This window comes from Psammomys obesus, unplaced genomic scaffold (assembly GCF_907164565.1).
Source record: "Psammomys obesus unplaced genomic scaffold, mPsaObe1.curated_primary_1811, whole genome shotgun sequence".
Taxonomy (NCBI): Eukaryota; Metazoa; Chordata; class Mammalia; order Rodentia; family Muridae; genus Psammomys; species Psammomys obesus.
In genome coordinates this window covers 2,808,275-2,823,969 of record NW_026596466.1, presented here as the reverse complement: position 1 = coordinate 2,823,969, position 15,695 = coordinate 2,808,275, and the positions used below count along the sequence as shown (strand labels likewise).

The 15,695-nt window shown below is 49.5% G+C and overlaps 1 protein-coding gene across 1 annotated transcript in view; it reads left to right on the top strand.

Annotated features, from left to right (window-relative positions):
- The window catches only part of LOC129670104 (protein sidekick-1-like), a gene marked incomplete at its 5' end in the record, with an annotated part of 897,806 nt that overhangs the window by 671,859 nt on the left and 210,252 nt on the right, over nucleotides 1–15,695 (top strand). Inside the window, 3 exons of the mRNA XM_055598542.1 lie at nucleotides 953–1,120; nucleotides 3,390–3,492; nucleotides 6,640–6,816. Of these exons, the coding sequence (XP_055454517.1) occupies nucleotides 953–1,120; nucleotides 3,390–3,492; nucleotides 6,640–6,816 (448 nt within the window). The remainder of the gene's footprint in view (nucleotides 1–952; nucleotides 1,121–3,389; nucleotides 3,493–6,639; nucleotides 6,817–15,695) is intronic.

Sequence of the window (15,695 nt, the reverse complement as noted above, 5' to 3'; positions counted from 1 at the left end):
AAAACTTGGGAACTGGGGGAATGGTTCAGTCAGGAAAGTGTCTGTGATGTAAGCATGAAGACTCGAGTTCAGTCCCTGGTACCCATGTAAAAAGCTGTGTATGTGTCATCCTGGCCCGGGGGAGGCAGAGACAGGAAATCCTGGGGGCTTGTTGGCCAGACAGTCTAGCTAAGTTAGTAAACCCCAGTTCCTAGCCATAAACCCTGTCTCAAACGAAAAGGACAGCCTTTACATACATGCACACCATTTACATGTGAACCTGTACATACACACATGGGCATCCGCACACACACACACATACACACAAACCCCAAACACCAGTGTTCCCCAACCTGTGGGTCATGACCCCTTTGGGGATCAAATGGTCTTTTCACAGGGGTCACTCATAGCCATCAGAAAACACGGGTATTTGAGTTATAGTTCATAACAGTAGCAAAATTACGGTTATGAAGTAGCAATGAAAATAGCTTTATGGTTGAGAATCACTACAACATGACAAACTGTATTAAAGGGTCACGACTTTAGAAAAGTTGAGAGCCACTGCCTTACACACATACAGTTTGTTTTTTAATTAGCAAACTCAGTGGGAATTACAGGATAGTAATAGCCACATAAATATGGCTGCCCTCTACGTAAGCCCTCGGCAAGCGTCTTCTGTGCACAGGGGCTCCTGGATGTTAAGCCCTGGTTGTGAAGTGAGCATGAAAGCAGTCGCCTGAAGGCCAGTATTCCGTACGCAGCTCAGAACCTGTCTAACAGAATCTCACAGTGCCGGGAAGCTACCATGTCTCCGGCGCTCGCGATCCTCAGTGATGTGAGGGAATCATGGCAGCTGTTTTGCGCACAGGATGTTCCCTGTGATTGGAGGATGGTCTCGCCAGCTGCTGCCATCCCTCTCCTTCCCGGCGAGCTGCTGGGCCTCTAATGTTCCTCTTTCCTCTTCTGCTTTCAGGGAACCACATCCTGGCCAGTGGCTCTGTCCGGATTCCTCGGTTCATGCTGCTGGAATCCGGGGGGCTGAGGATAGCCCCCGTCTTCACCCAGGATGCTGGCAACTATACCTGCTACGCAGCCAACACCGAGGCCTCTGTGAACGCCACAGCCTCGCTCACAGTGTGGAGTAAGGACGTTCTCTGAGAGCTTACTATGAACCCTGCTCTCACCACAGGGCTGTCCGGAGTCCCAGAATGTCAATAGCCCTCAGGTTTTCCCACTTAATCCAAAGAAATGGTTATCTTCACAACCAGTTTATAGAAATCGGTTGAGTAATTAACTGTTCTATTTCTGAAAGAATAATTAGGAGACGTATCCAGAGTTTCAGTGGGGCTATTTCAAGAGCAGTAACAAATCGACTTTCTAAAATCCGTAGACTTATTATATCCAGCTGGCTGGAATAGCTAAAGTAATGTTTTGATTAATTTTATAAGAAAATTGAATCAATCCATTGATAGCCTAAAGAAAGTAAGTTGGAGACTAAAGAGATTGCTCCGTCAATAAGATACTTGACCTGAAATCATGAGGTCATGAGTTTGATCCCCAGCACCCACATAAAATCAGGCATATACTTGTAACCCCAGTGCTATGGAAACAGAAGCAGGAGGATGGCTGGGGCTCACAAGACAGCCCGTCTCATCTGTGCTTCAAGTACAGTGAAAAGACACCCAGCATTGACCTCTGACCTCTGCATGCACACAAACACATACATGTGCACACAGTCACACACACACACACACACACACACACACACAAACAACTTCTGCTCATATTTGGCATTTTCCCCCATGCCGTCACTGTACATTTTGATAAATGATCTTTTTAATGGAATTTTTAAGATTCTGTTTTTGTTTGTTTGTTTTAATTATACTTATGTCCGGGTGGCAGATGGGCCGAAAGGGGCCTTTGACTCTCTGAAGCTGGGATCTCAGACCACTCACATGGGTTCTGGGAATTGAACCCAGTCCCCTGCCAGAGCAGAGTGCACGCTTAACCACCGAGCCATCTCTTCAGCCTCAAACAACCCTTTAAAAAAATTTATTCAGTAGTCTCAAAGCATCGAGTTTTTTTAAAACTGCATTTAAATTCCTACAGTATTGACAAAGTACTAAAAAAGAGGCTTCATTCTGTTTGAAAGTCGGAGTCAACCGGGTCTCATGCCTGAAGAAACATTAGCCTCACATTTACAAGCTTGTGGAAAAGGGAAAAAAATAAGGTCTGAGTCTCTATAGATCACACTCCAGAAAGTTCCGTGGATCTGTTGAGGACCAGAGTTAGGGCCATGCTAAGCTAAGTGGCAGTGAATCAGCTCAGTGGCCACTAGACTTGCCCCGCTTTCTCAGCCTAGCTGTTTGTAAAATCACCGTGGGGATAGGCATCCATGCTCACTCTCCAGAATCAGGAGTGGTGGCAGCCACCCCAGGTTTACACTCTTATTAACTCAGTCGGCACAAATGAAGTCACCTTCCAAAGTCACAGGCTGCTGCGTGGACACTAGAGAGGTTTTAAGACAAAATTATCCTAGCAAAAAATATAGATTTTATTCGCATACTATTTATTTACTTATGCATTCATTTACAGCACCAAGGGTTAAACCTACGACTTCCACCACTGAGCTATCTCCAGCCCCTTTTTAAACCCTTTCTTTTGAAATGGAGTCTCATAATCCTAGACTACTCTTAAACTTATCCTGTAATTTGCAGACCATGAACTCACTCCATAGCAACCCAAACTGGCCTTGAATGTGATGCTCCTGTCTCATCCTCCCTAGTACGTGGAAGGACAGGCCTTCATCTCCACTAGTTTAAGAATCCAGATTTTAGGCTGTAAGGACTACTCAGTGTAGTGCTTAACCTGCAAGCTGGAGGACCTGAGTTTGGTCCTCAGAACCCACACAGAATTGCTGGGAGCGCTGGCCCCAAGCTTGTCAGTGATGGGGAGTGTGAGGCAGGCAGATGCTGGGAGCTTGCTGGCCAGTAACCAGTGAGTTCCAGGCCAGTGAGAGAGCCCGTCATAAACACAAGGCAGATAGTTTCAGAGGAGCAACCCCCTGAGATTGGCCTCTGACCTTCACACATCCCCAAAACACACAGGGAGACACTCCAGAGAGTCCAGACCTTAACCTGCAGCACAGGACTGCACAAGGTCTGTCTGTCTCCTGGGGAGTTTGGAGACCTGGGGTGACTTAGGAGTGTGTGGGTTGGCTGGCTTTGCTGCCACACAGAGAGGCTTGTTTGCCATTCCCTGAGCACCACTGAGCACGTCCATTTACACCCCTTTTTGCCAAGATGAGAGAGAATTCGGAGGCTTTGATGTCAGATGACCAGTTCCTCATCCCCAGGGGGCACCAGTCGAACGCTGGTGATTTCATTGGGCTGTGACTTGTGTTGTTTCAGATCGAACATCCATCGTTCAACCCCCAGAGGACCGTGTCGTGATTAAGGGGACGACAGCCACGCTGTGCTGCGGAGCCACCCATGACCCTCGGACCTCTCTCCGGTCGCTTACCCTGTTCTCATTCTTTAGGACTTGTTAAGAGTCTCTGGGTTAATGGAGGGAAAGTTGAGAAGAGAAGGGAGAGCTTGGGAGGGTCTATTTTAGCAGCAGATCCCTGATGATGGCATCTCCCAGTGGCAGGCTCCATCATTAATCACAGGGATCCGTCTTCCATTCCAGCCTTATGTATTATTTACAGTGGGCTATGCTCCACTCCACGGCTTCAATACCGTTTTTTGTGATTTCCCTGCCAAGGTTAATACACTGTCTGTAAAACGCACTTGTCAGGGACTGATACTTAATGAGACAAAAATCCAGAGGGATGGAATAGGATTTCAGTAGTGTTGACATGGGAGCTCTGCAATGCTCAGGAGGGGTTTTCTATCCTGCAAGGATGGTTTTCATATATAGCAGGCAGAAGAAAGGCATGCGGGTGTCCAAGGCAGTAAAGGGGAAACGGGGGGGGGGGGGGGCAGGCGGCTTGGAGATTCCCCAGTGCCAAGTGGGACACTATGTAGACTGGAAGTTGATGATGATAATTGTGATACTTGGGCTGGCGTGTGGCTCAGTTATAGAGTGCTTGCCTGGCATGCATGAAGCCCTGGATTCCATTCCCGACACTGCATACACTGGGCATGGGGGTGCATACACTGGCACTCCAGAGGCGAAAACTGAGGGTCAGAAATTGAATGGTGCCCTCAGACACATGATTCAAGGCTAGCCTTGGTTACAGGAAACCCTGTCTCAAAACAAGAACAAAGCTGGGCATGGTGGCGCACTCCTTTAATCCCAGCACTGAGGAGGCAGAGGCAGGGGCATCTCTGTGACCTGGAAGCCAGCATTGTCTACATAGCAAGTTCCAGGACATCAAGGGCTACACAGTGAGACCCTGTCTCAAAACTAAAACCCCAAAAACGGGTCATTTCAGGTAAGAGTCCGGCTGCAGACAGGTGTCCCTCAGCCATGAGCTTTGCCTCAAAGGGCAGAATAGATGTGAGTTTTCAGAGTCAACCCTGAAAGCAAATGAAGCAGGAAGGCAGGGATGGAGAGAAACACACCACAGGGGCATTGTCATCCTGCCTTGGTTCTGAAAGGCAGCACTTCACCGAGGGAGGGACGGGACTCACTCTGAGCAGAGGGGATGGCTCTTGAAGCACACTCTGAGAACTGCCTTCAGAGACTTGACCCTTCCCTCCCTCTTCAGTGCAGGTGTTTGGCAAACCATCCATTTCCATGTCGCCCCTGACCCTCCAGAGTCTCCAGGGCTGGGATGTAAGTGTGTGCTAATTCCAAGAACAGCAAATTCGAAAACCAAAGGAAGCAGCAAGTGAAGGGTTAACTGAGGAGAGCCTGGGAGGCCTACCCAGAGATCTCTTTCACACCCAGACAAGAATTCTTTTATTGTAAAAGTGACAGGATATGAAAAACAAAACAAAACAAACAACAACAACAACAAAAAAAAAAAAAACTTCCAAGAGCTCAGCAGCAGCCCCTGGGATGGTCCCTTGGCAGCACCAACATGGTTATTGGAGGAGACACCCTTTCTGTGAAGGACGTGGGCTGTCCCCACTTTGGAGGGCCATCCCCACCTCCACCCCGCTATACAGGGCAATCTGTCCTTTCTCTTCAAGTGGACTCTTAGCTGTTGTCTCTTGTGCTGGAGAGTGACCTCCTGTGACCAATTCACAAAGGTCTGTGCTGTGAATATTCAGGGCAGAAGGGGCCAGTACATTTTCAAAATGTGATCATATTATTCTAATAAAGAAAAGCCAGCACTTCCATCTCGCCCAGCCATAAGTAGGGGCCCTGCCCAGGGACATTTAGGGCTGGACAGGCTCTTAATTGAGTCTATATTGGAAAAGGAAAATGTGCCAAAATGGTCATAAAGATTAAATGAGGAAGGAAGGTGGCGTCAGAGCCCGCCTGCCTGCCAGGGTGGTGGGCCTTTAGCAGTCAGGTTCTGAGATGCAGTGAGCTTTGCTCCGGGGGAGGGGGGGTGCCTCTCTGGGGCTCTTTAGCCAGCGTTCCTGAGGCAGGAGAGCTGGGTGTCTTCAGTTCCGTAGGTGACAGGACTCGGAGTCCCCGTCTCGCAGACACTTGCTCAGACACTTTCACAGTTGTCTTCATTGTCCTATTTGGGGATTGTGTTCGTTGGACCTGTGTGTTGGGGGTGGTGTATCTGTGGTGCACTTGTATGGAGGTTGTGTGTGTTTTGTGTACAATGGTGTGCACAGACATGTGGGGCCAGAGGTATATGCTGCTGATGCATCCCCGCTTCATTGAGATAGGCGAGGTTTCCTCCAAACCCAAATTCAGCCAGTGGAGGGGGCAGCTTGTTGTGGGAGTCCCTTCTCTTCCTCTGAGTGCCTGGATTACAGCTGCGCCACCATGGCCACTCAGCTTTCATGTGGGTGCTGGAGAGCCGGACCCCAGACTCAATGATTGTACAGAAAGCACTTCACACACTGAGCCATTGCCCAGATCTCCACCTTGTTTTGAGACAGGGTCTCTCTATTAACCTGGAGCTGATTGGTTCAGCCAACGTGGGGGAACAGTGACCCCTGGGATCTACCTGGCTGCTTCCCTAGTGCTGAGACGACTAGTGTGTGCCAGTACCCCCAGCCTCTAATTCGGATTCTGGGGATTGCAGTCGGGTCTTTCTGAATGAGCGGCAAGCTCCTACCAACTAAACCACCCCTCCAGCCATCACTGTCCTGCTTCAGTCACCAAAGCTTCCCTGAGCTTTTATGGTAACCCAGATATCTGTCTGCTCCCCACCATACCATATAGCTCGCCTTTTAAAAATATTTATTTTTATTCGTGCGTATGCGTGTGCATGCGTGTGTGTGTGTGTGTGAGAGAGAGAGAGAGAGAGAGAGAGAGGTGTCAGATCCCCATCCCTGGAGTTCTAGGTGTTTGTGAGCCATCTGATCTGTGGGTTCTGGGAACCAAACTTGGGGCATCTGGAAGGGCAGTACACACTTAACCACCGAGCCATCTCCCCAGCCCCAAGCTCATACTTCTCAGAAGTGTAACTCGGTAATTTTTACTGTTCCCCAACACGCCAGCTGCTTGCACCTCATTATGAGGGAAGGGCGGGGATCCCACTCCCGTGGGGGGTTTGTGACCAGCCCTCTGCTTGGCCCACAGCTACGTTTGGAAAAAGGACAACGTGGTCATCACACCATCCAGCAGCTCCAGGGTCGTGGTGGAGAAGGATGGGTCCCTTCTCATTAGCCAGACGTGGTCAGGGGACATCGGGGACTACACCTGTGAGATTGTCTCTGAGGGAGGAAATGACTCCCGAACGGCACGGCTGGAAGTGATGTGAGTACTGAGCCTCTCTAGTCTTTGCACGGCCATCATAACCTATGCATGCCCACATGCTGTTCCAAGCCATCAGCCTGAGGCTGGCACAGCCCACCATTCAGCTGTGTATGTTGAAAGGCCTTTTCCCCCCTTCTTTCCCACCCACGTGTGTATTTGTTTGTGTACACGTGTGTGCATGCACATTTGGAGAGATACATGTACCTATGTTAAGGATAGGGATGCTAGGTGTGACAGTCAGAGGTCAACCTCAGATGCCATTTTTCAGGAGCTATGCAACTCCTGTTTGTTTGACACAGGGTCCCTCACTTTTATCCGGAAACATTCTGAGATGGTTAGTCTGGCTGGCCAGGGAACCCCAGAAATCTACCTGCCTCCAACTCATCTGTGATACGGTTACAAGCACATGCGACATTTTTGTTCAGGTCCTAGGGGTCAAACTCATGTCTTCATTCTTGCAAGGCGGGCCCTTTACCAACTGAGCTATATCACCTTAGTCCCGTCTCTTTTTTTCTTTTTATTCCTCCTCCTTCCTTCACCCCCTCCCCCGTCCCATTCTCTTTGTGGCTTCAAAATGTTTCATTCCTACATAGATGAATTCATGGTCCCCATGAATACTTCACATTTCCTGCATACACGCCCAATCATTAAGGGTGTTTACCTCATTGCCATTACATAGCTATGAGTTCTACATGATTGCCCAACAGAGTTTCTGAGTGGTAAAAACCTCACGTCATCCTATCCAGAAACCCAGAGCCAAGCTGCCAACTAGACCTCCAAGTTAAGTCAGCCCAGATGACACCATGAAGTCCTTTACAGTCTTTAAGACAGCAACCAGCTTCCAATCTAGAGCTCCCCTTGGGTCCTGGGCTGGGGTGGGGGCCAGAAGCCCTCTCTCCCCTCTCTGTGCCCCTCTCTGCTCACAGAGCAGGGAGCTAGCTGAAAGGCCTGCTGGCAACGCCCCCCTTTTTCAATGTGTATTTATTTTCTGTATAAAACATGCCCTCCCAGAAGGTCCCTGAGCACACAGGCACAAAATGTAACCGGCAAAGAAAGCATCGAAGCCTCACTGTTGCCAGGGCGGGAGCCAGGGCCTGATGCCCAAGTACACACCCATCCCGGCCACGGCAGTGCATGCTGTGCTGTCAGAAGGCAACCATGAGTGGTTTCTCTTGCAGGTCTGCCCTAGAACACAGAAAGCATCCCCTAAAAATAGCATCACTTTGCATCCAACCTGGAGTCTCATTTGTCTTTGAGTCCCCAGCATCTGCTAAAGGGATTAAGGATGAAGAGAGCGCCTGCAGAGAGCCACACTAGGCCTTCTGTGTGTGTCCGCTGGACTCAGGAATGAGCAGGTGCCAGCTCTCCCACTCAGAGGAGTTTAGAAGGTCAATGAGTGTGCTGGAGAGATGGCTCAGCAGCTAAAAAGCAGTTGCTGCTTTTGCAGAGTTCAGATCTCAGCACTCACATTGGGTAGCTCATGACCACCTGTAAGTCCAGCTCCAGGGGATCTGACGCCCTCTTCTGACCTCCTCCAGCACCCACACACATAAGGCATACACACCTGCATAAGAGATAAATACCAGAAGTTTAATGAAGGGGCTGGGCTGTGGCTCTATGGGTAGTACATGCTCTTGCCATGCGTGTATGCAAGTATGCATGCACACACTGAGTTTGGATATGCAGCAACAATAATAAAGCTAGGCACAATGTCCACTTATAATCCCAGAGCTAGGGAGGCACGACAGGTGGGTCGCTGGGGCCCGCTGGCCGGGCAGTGTATCAGAACCAGTTAGCACAGTTAAGTAATAGATGCTGTCTCAAATAATGAGAGAGAGAGTGATTGAGGAAGATATCTGATGAAACCCCTAACTTCCACATGCACACCTGCACACACACACACACACGCACACACACACAGAGAGTTAATGATGTGTAGCACCCAGTCCTGGAACTGAAACTGTTCACCCATTCCCCCTGCCATCTGTCCCTTTCCAGGGTGACTCTGATTCTCCTTAGATGCTGGTCATCCCTGGGGAGTAAAGTCAAGGTGACCCTGGAGCCCAGTGTAGACCTTCAGAGCACCTGTGGGCCCCACGTGGCGTTGGGCAGCCAGGGTCTTCTCCCGTTGGCACTGAGGCCCTCAGACCCCCGAGCTCTCTCTGCCCTGCCCTGTCCTCAGGCCCCTGCTGCCTCCATGGTGTGGCTAGGGTCTTCTGCTGGTGTCACCCCAGGGCTCCTGCTTCTCTATGCTTTAGCATTCCGCCCCAGGACAGTTTCCTGCCGTTCAGTCACAGGCACCTCCCAGTTTCATGCTGGCCCACCCTCCTCAGAGCATCAGACACGCTGGGAGAGGGGAGGCTACCATCTCAAGCCCCTTCCTTCCAGAAGTCCCTCGGCAGTGAATGTGTGCATCCCGGGTGCCTGGCATACAACAAGTGCTCAATTAATGCACACTGACTGCTTGTCGGCTGGAGGCAGGTAGGAGTACATTGATGAGTATGTGTTTCGGGCCACTGACTGGCCTCCACGCCCTCGTGCCGCCAAGGCGTGGAATGAACATATAAGGCACCACTGTCTATCAAAAGCCCAGCTCTGTTGCCCCCCTCAGCTCAGGAATTTTTTTTTTACTTTTTTTTTTTTTTATTAATTACACTTTATTCATTTTGTATCCCCCCCATAAGCCCCTCCCTCCTCCCCTCCCGGTCCCACCCTCCCTCCCCTTTCTGCATGCATGCTCCTCCCCAAGTCCACTGATAGGGGAGGTTCTCCTCTCCTTTCTGATCTTAGTCTATCAGTTCTCATCAAAAGTGGCTGCATTGTCCTCTTCTGTGGCCTGGTAGGGCTGCTCCCCGCCTCAGGGGGAGGTGATCAAAGAGCAGGCCAATCAGATTATGTCAGAGGCAGGAATTTTTTAAAAATCATTTTGATGATGTTGGTGAACTCAGCCAGTGAAATCGCATAATTCTCCATGCTATTCACATTTTTTAAAAACTACCTTTGAGAACTCTTAGATCATCCAGCCCAGGTATCAAATAAATAAGTGTTAGCAGTTCATAAAGACCCTGTCAGCACCAGCCCAATCGCATACTTCCAGTGCGGCACGTTCTTTTTATTCTGTGCCGTTTTTATGTTCCGCTGATTTACATATCTTCCCCACTATTTACTTATTTGATTTCCTCTAAGTAAAATACATTTTTCAGCAAATGTTGCTGTATATATAAAATAATAGGCTTCCTGCAATGGTGAAACACCTCATCACTAAAGATAGAAATATTTGCAGATTTGTGATTCAAACCAATTTGGGTGCCACGGGCTGCGGAACTGATTCAGAAGGCTGTAGGCCCCTGGGAGTTACTGTTGTAATAAACACTGTACTCTTCCAGGTCGGGATGAGTGGGGAGAGCGGTACACGGTTAGATCTGGAGAGCTCCTGGGGCTGGGGAGATAGTTCAGACGGGGAGATGCCAGCCAGGCAGGTACAAGGACCTTATATAAATGCTCAATGCCCTTATGAAACACTGGGCATGGCTATGAGTGCCTGTCATCCCAGAGCTGGTGAGGCAGAGACAGATCCGTCCTAAAGCTTGCTGACCAGCTAGTGCCTGCCATCCCAGAGCTGGCGAGGCAGAGTCAGACCGTCCCTAGAGCTTGCTGGCCGGCCAGCCTAGCTGAGTTGTGCAGCTCCAGATCCAGGAAGAGACCCTGTTTCCGAAAATGAGATGATAGCGGGCAGTGAGATGACTCGGGGGCCAAAGGTACCTGCCAGACAAGCCTCGTGACCAGAGCTCGGTCCCCACATCTAACAGAAAGGTGGAAGCAACGAGTCCGCTCTATGCAAGCTGTTCTCTGGTCTCCACATGCATACATGTTCACACACACACACACACACACACACACACACACACACACACACACACACTCACTCGTGCAAAGATCTGGGGACCCTGCAGCACCGGCCATGGTTAGAGGGTGATAATAGCAACCATTAAGAAATACAGGGCATCATGTGCTTCTCCAAGAGCCTTCCCGTCCAGGTCTGTCACATTTCCATGATTGCTCAGAAAGCAAATGAATGAAAAAGGAAGAAAAAGTGACTGTGCCGAACAATGTCCTTTCCAAAGCCCGAGAACCCCTTTCTCTCCACTCCAATTAAAAGCCACTTTGCCAAGTACAGGAATTGGGGCTGGGAGGTGGCTCAGTTGGTAAATTCCTCACCTTCCAAGTGCAAGGGCCAGAGTTTGATTCCTAGAACCCACATTAAAGAAAAACAAAACAAAAACAAAATGACAACAAGAACGGGCGTGGTTGTGCACACTTGGAGTCACAGTGCCAGGGAGGCAGATTCAGCAGGGTCCCTGGAGCCCACTGCCCAGCCAGCCTAGAGTGATTGGGGAGCTTCAGGCCAGAGAAAGACCCCATCTCACAAATCCACAAGTGAAAATGTCAACAATGCCTAAGTTTGACCTCTGCCCTTCATACACATGAATGCACACACACATACACACAGGCACACATCAGATACATGCACACACACACCCCTTCACACACATATGGGCACACACATCCACAAACATGCATATACATGCACGCACACACACATATAGATTATATTTATATATTGAGCATTTGAGGTGGACTTTTCAAAAACAGACCGTCCCGTGGGATGACCCATTCCCACTTGCTCCACGGTTGGTCTTTTCAGCATGGAGCCTTGTCTCTGGGAGACACTGGCTGAGTGATGCCTCATGCCCACCACACTGGTGATAAGGCTGCTGACTGCAAGAGAGCCCCAGGAGCTAGGCTGACCTTCCCCCCTTCCTGTGGGACTTGGAGCAGGCTGCCTGGTTCCTCTTCCTCTGTTGCCTCAGCTGACAGGCTGGAATGGAGGCTCTGACCTCACAGGCCTGCCATGGAATGGAGCCGGCCAGTGTGTCTCCAGTCCTGTATTGAGCCCAGGAGAAAAGGGCCTCTCAGGAACTCAAAGCTCATATGTTTCTTTCTCTCCATCTCAAAGAGAGCAATAGCACCTCTTGCGTTGTGTGTCTTTTTGCTGTGAAGCTGGGCGCTTCCATCCCTGAGGCTCTGTGTTACTTTTGACCAGGTCCTCATGCCCAAGTGACATGCTAGAGATGACTCCTGCCACTGAGCTCCAAGTGCCTGCCCCAGCCAGGTGTATGGTAGGAGCCTGATAAATGTCTAAGCCGCACTTCACTTACTAAGTTAAAACAGGAGGGCGTGTTCTGTATCCTCTGGGACAGCAATGTATGTAAGCTCTGACCTGATTCTCTGTTTAGCATTCCAGATGGTTCTGTGGCATATCCTATACATTGGCAGCGGGGCTCTTCATCACCAAACACTGCCACCTTGAAGGCTAGAGTTGTAGTCCAGTCCAGTGCTTGCCTAGAACACATGAGGCCATGAGTTCAACCCCCAGCATGGGATAAAACCAGGCTTCCTGATACACACTTGTGTATCACCAGCTCTAGGGAGGTTGAAACAGCAGGATTCGAAGTCCAAGGTTGGGCTGGGTCTGTAGCTCAGTAGGTACAGTGCCTGCCTGTCATGCACAGAGCCCTGGGTTCAGTTCCCAGCACAGAATAAAACTGGATGTGGTGGTATGTGTCTGTAATCCAAGCATTTGGGGATGGGGGAAAAGGCAAGAGGATTAAAAGTTCTCAGTGACTCACCCACACAGTGAGTTCGAGGCCAGCCTGGGATGTATAGAGGGATGAGCCAGTGAATAAAGTGCTGTGCTCCCACAAAGGCTGGCTGGACATGGGGGCCTCCATGTAGTTTTAGTACCCTGGAGAAAGAGGTAGGAAATGCCTGGAACAAACCAGAGAGTGAGACTAGCTAAATCAGTGTGCTCACAATTCAAATGAGAGATCCTGCCTCGAGGAATAAAGTGCAGTGCAGTCAGGGAAGAGAGCTGGGGTCAACCCCAGGCCTCCACGTGCACACATCTGCCCACAAATGTGCAAGCATGCATATACACACAGACACAGACACAGGAGGAAGTTCAAGATTATCCTTGGCCACATAGCAAGTTAAAAGCCAGTCTGGGCTAGCTGAGACCCTGTCTCAAAAACAAACAAACAAACAAACAAAACATTGTCCCCTTGAATTTTAACCCTGTCTTTCCTTCTAGTGTACTGGTGCTGTAGTGACAGGAACTCAGTCCTGGGTTGACCCATGCCTCCCAAAGCATCTTGCTCTATTGAGCATGCCAGAAAAAAAACAGTTTCCTAAGGCGTTATAGATTGATTAATTGTTCAATCATTTAAAGACCCAATTAGCATCACCTGGTTCCTCCTGCAACTGGCAACTAGTTCTTAGAAGCCTGAAGTACAGAGAAAATCTAATTTACTGAGCTGACTGGAGAACTCAGACCCTGAGGCAGCAGGAGAGGTTTCTTTCAATAAAACTGCTTCTGACAAAGACTTAATACAGCGTGAACAATTTAACACCATCCCCCAAAGTTATCAGGCCCTGCGTCTTCTTCCTCAGAGCAAAGTGGAAGAAGATGGGTTTGACCAAGTCATGATTTGTGCATCAAAGGGGCAAAGCTCTTTTGATGGAGAAAGACTGACCTGGTCCTCTTTCTCAGAAGCAATTCTTCCCTGGCCACAATTTTACCAATTGTTCAGAACTGCTCCTCCTTCCTGCCTTCCCTACCCTGTCCGAGCTCCAGTTACGATGACTGTGGTTAATTTCTGATAATGCTGTGCTGTGATTGACTTGGTGGCAATTTCCCCGTCCCATTTCCATTGCAAGGTGACTCTGAACTGGCTTCCATTTCCATCATCTGCTGTATCTTTGGTTTGTCACCGTTGTCAGCCCCAAAAGAAACTCAGGACAAATGACCAGCTGTGGTGCCTATTAGAATAGCAAAGCACATGCTGGCCTCCAGGCTCACTCAGTTCCAGGGCTCCACTCAGCTCTTCTCACCCCATCCCCTGCCTAAACTTCCCCAACTCATGGGCTTCCCTTCCCCCAGCTTCTGATACCTACCTATATAACCCTGCCATTTAGGCCAAGTACTCTCTAAACCCTTTTGACCCTCTTGTTCTTGTCCCGCTTGTCCCCCTCTCTTGCCCTCTCTCCTAGTCTCCCTTGCCCACATTTCCTTCTCTCACCCCTCCCCTCCTGCGAACCAGCTCTTTCTGCTGGCCGTGTTTTAGTCCTCTCCTGTCTCCCCCTGCTCTGGATTCTTCCATATGCCCATGGCTGCATCTCTCTCATGTTTACAACAAAAAGCTTCCCCTCAACCATACCTTGGAGGAGTCATGTACTCACGTTATACAGGTAGAACTGACTGAGAACCTCTCAAAGCACATTTGTCCACCTCCTCTGGCTTGGGTATAGCCTGCTCCTGACCGATAGTGTTTTCTGAGACAGATTCAGAGTATATGAAAGCCTCACTTTTCTAGTGCTGACATGTTGCTCGAGGGTTTTCTTAAGTCTCATCATCCCCAAGATAGCCGTCAGCCAGTTATAGGGAAAGCCTGGTGCTGAGGAAGTCTCAGGAGGAAGAATACTCACAGCATAAGCGTGACGACCTGAGCTCGGGTCTGCAGCACCTATGTAAGAAGCCATCGCCAGTGGCATCTGCCTATGATCTCAGCACTGGGGAGGCAGGGACAGGACGGCTCACTGGTCAGCCAGCCTAACTGAATCTGTGAGCTCCAGGTTCAGTGGAAAACCCTGTCTCAAGGCAGAGGGTGACTAAAGAGAGTGGCTTAAATTGACCTCTGGCGTCCGCATGCACACAAACATGAAAGAACACCCAAATACATGCAAGCATGTTCACATACACACACACACACTACATATAAGAAAGAAAATGCCACATGTGAGCTCATAGGGTTTTACTATGTGCATATGCAGCAGGCCTGGGGCAAACACTGCCTCTGAGGCTTGGTCTACGTGCATATTCTGCCTTCGGGGAGCCATTCTGTGTCCCCACAGTGACCAGGAGCATACTGGCCACCCCTGCCACTTTTCAAGTTCATGTTTGTTGTGTCAGACCAACTTCTGTTATCACGATCATCTTTGCAATGGAATTCAGACACTAATTAATTGGAATTAGCACAGACCTCACAAGCCAAGGGCACAGACTCCAAAACAACGCCATGCTTCAGGCAGCAGCTGGGAGCTGGGGTCCTCCAACACCACCTACCAAGCTGACAGCTGGGGTTTCGCCTACACCCTCAGCTGCAGTCTCTCCACAGGGCTGAGGTTCTGCTCACAGTTTTTATAGATGAAGAAAAACAAAACAGCACATGACCAGACCAATGATGCCCCGGAGAGCTGGGGAACATCTAAATCTGTGCATGTACGGAATGGCTGTAGTGTGAGGCTCTGTACATGGTCCAGGTGGAGGCAGACATACATGCTTATGGCATACGGGGTGAGATCCGGCCAGCTGCACGCCTCCTCTTGCTTTCACATCTTACCTCATGACACCAGCAGGGAAAGCTCAGCAGAGCCACATCCAATAGAAGCTTCCTGACTGACTGAACGCTTGGTTCCCTGTGTTCAAATTTTCTGGTTCTGTTGCTCTCCTTGTGGAGTTCCTGTCCTCTCCAGCTCTTGCTACTTCCCACTTCTTACATAAAATTCCATTCACTCTGCCCGACAGTTGGCCATCAGGCTCAGCATCTGCTTTGATAGTCTGCAGGGCAGAGGCTTTCAGAGGTCCTCTGTGGCAGGTTCCTAGGTTGTTTCCTGTTTTCTTCTTCTGGCTTTCAGAGGCCCTCTGTAGCAGGTTCCTAGCTTGTTTCCTGTTTTCTTCTTCTTCTTCTTCTTCTTCTTCTTCTTCTTCTTCTTCTTCTTCTTCTTCTTCTTCTTCTTCTTCTTCTTCTTCTTCTTCTTCT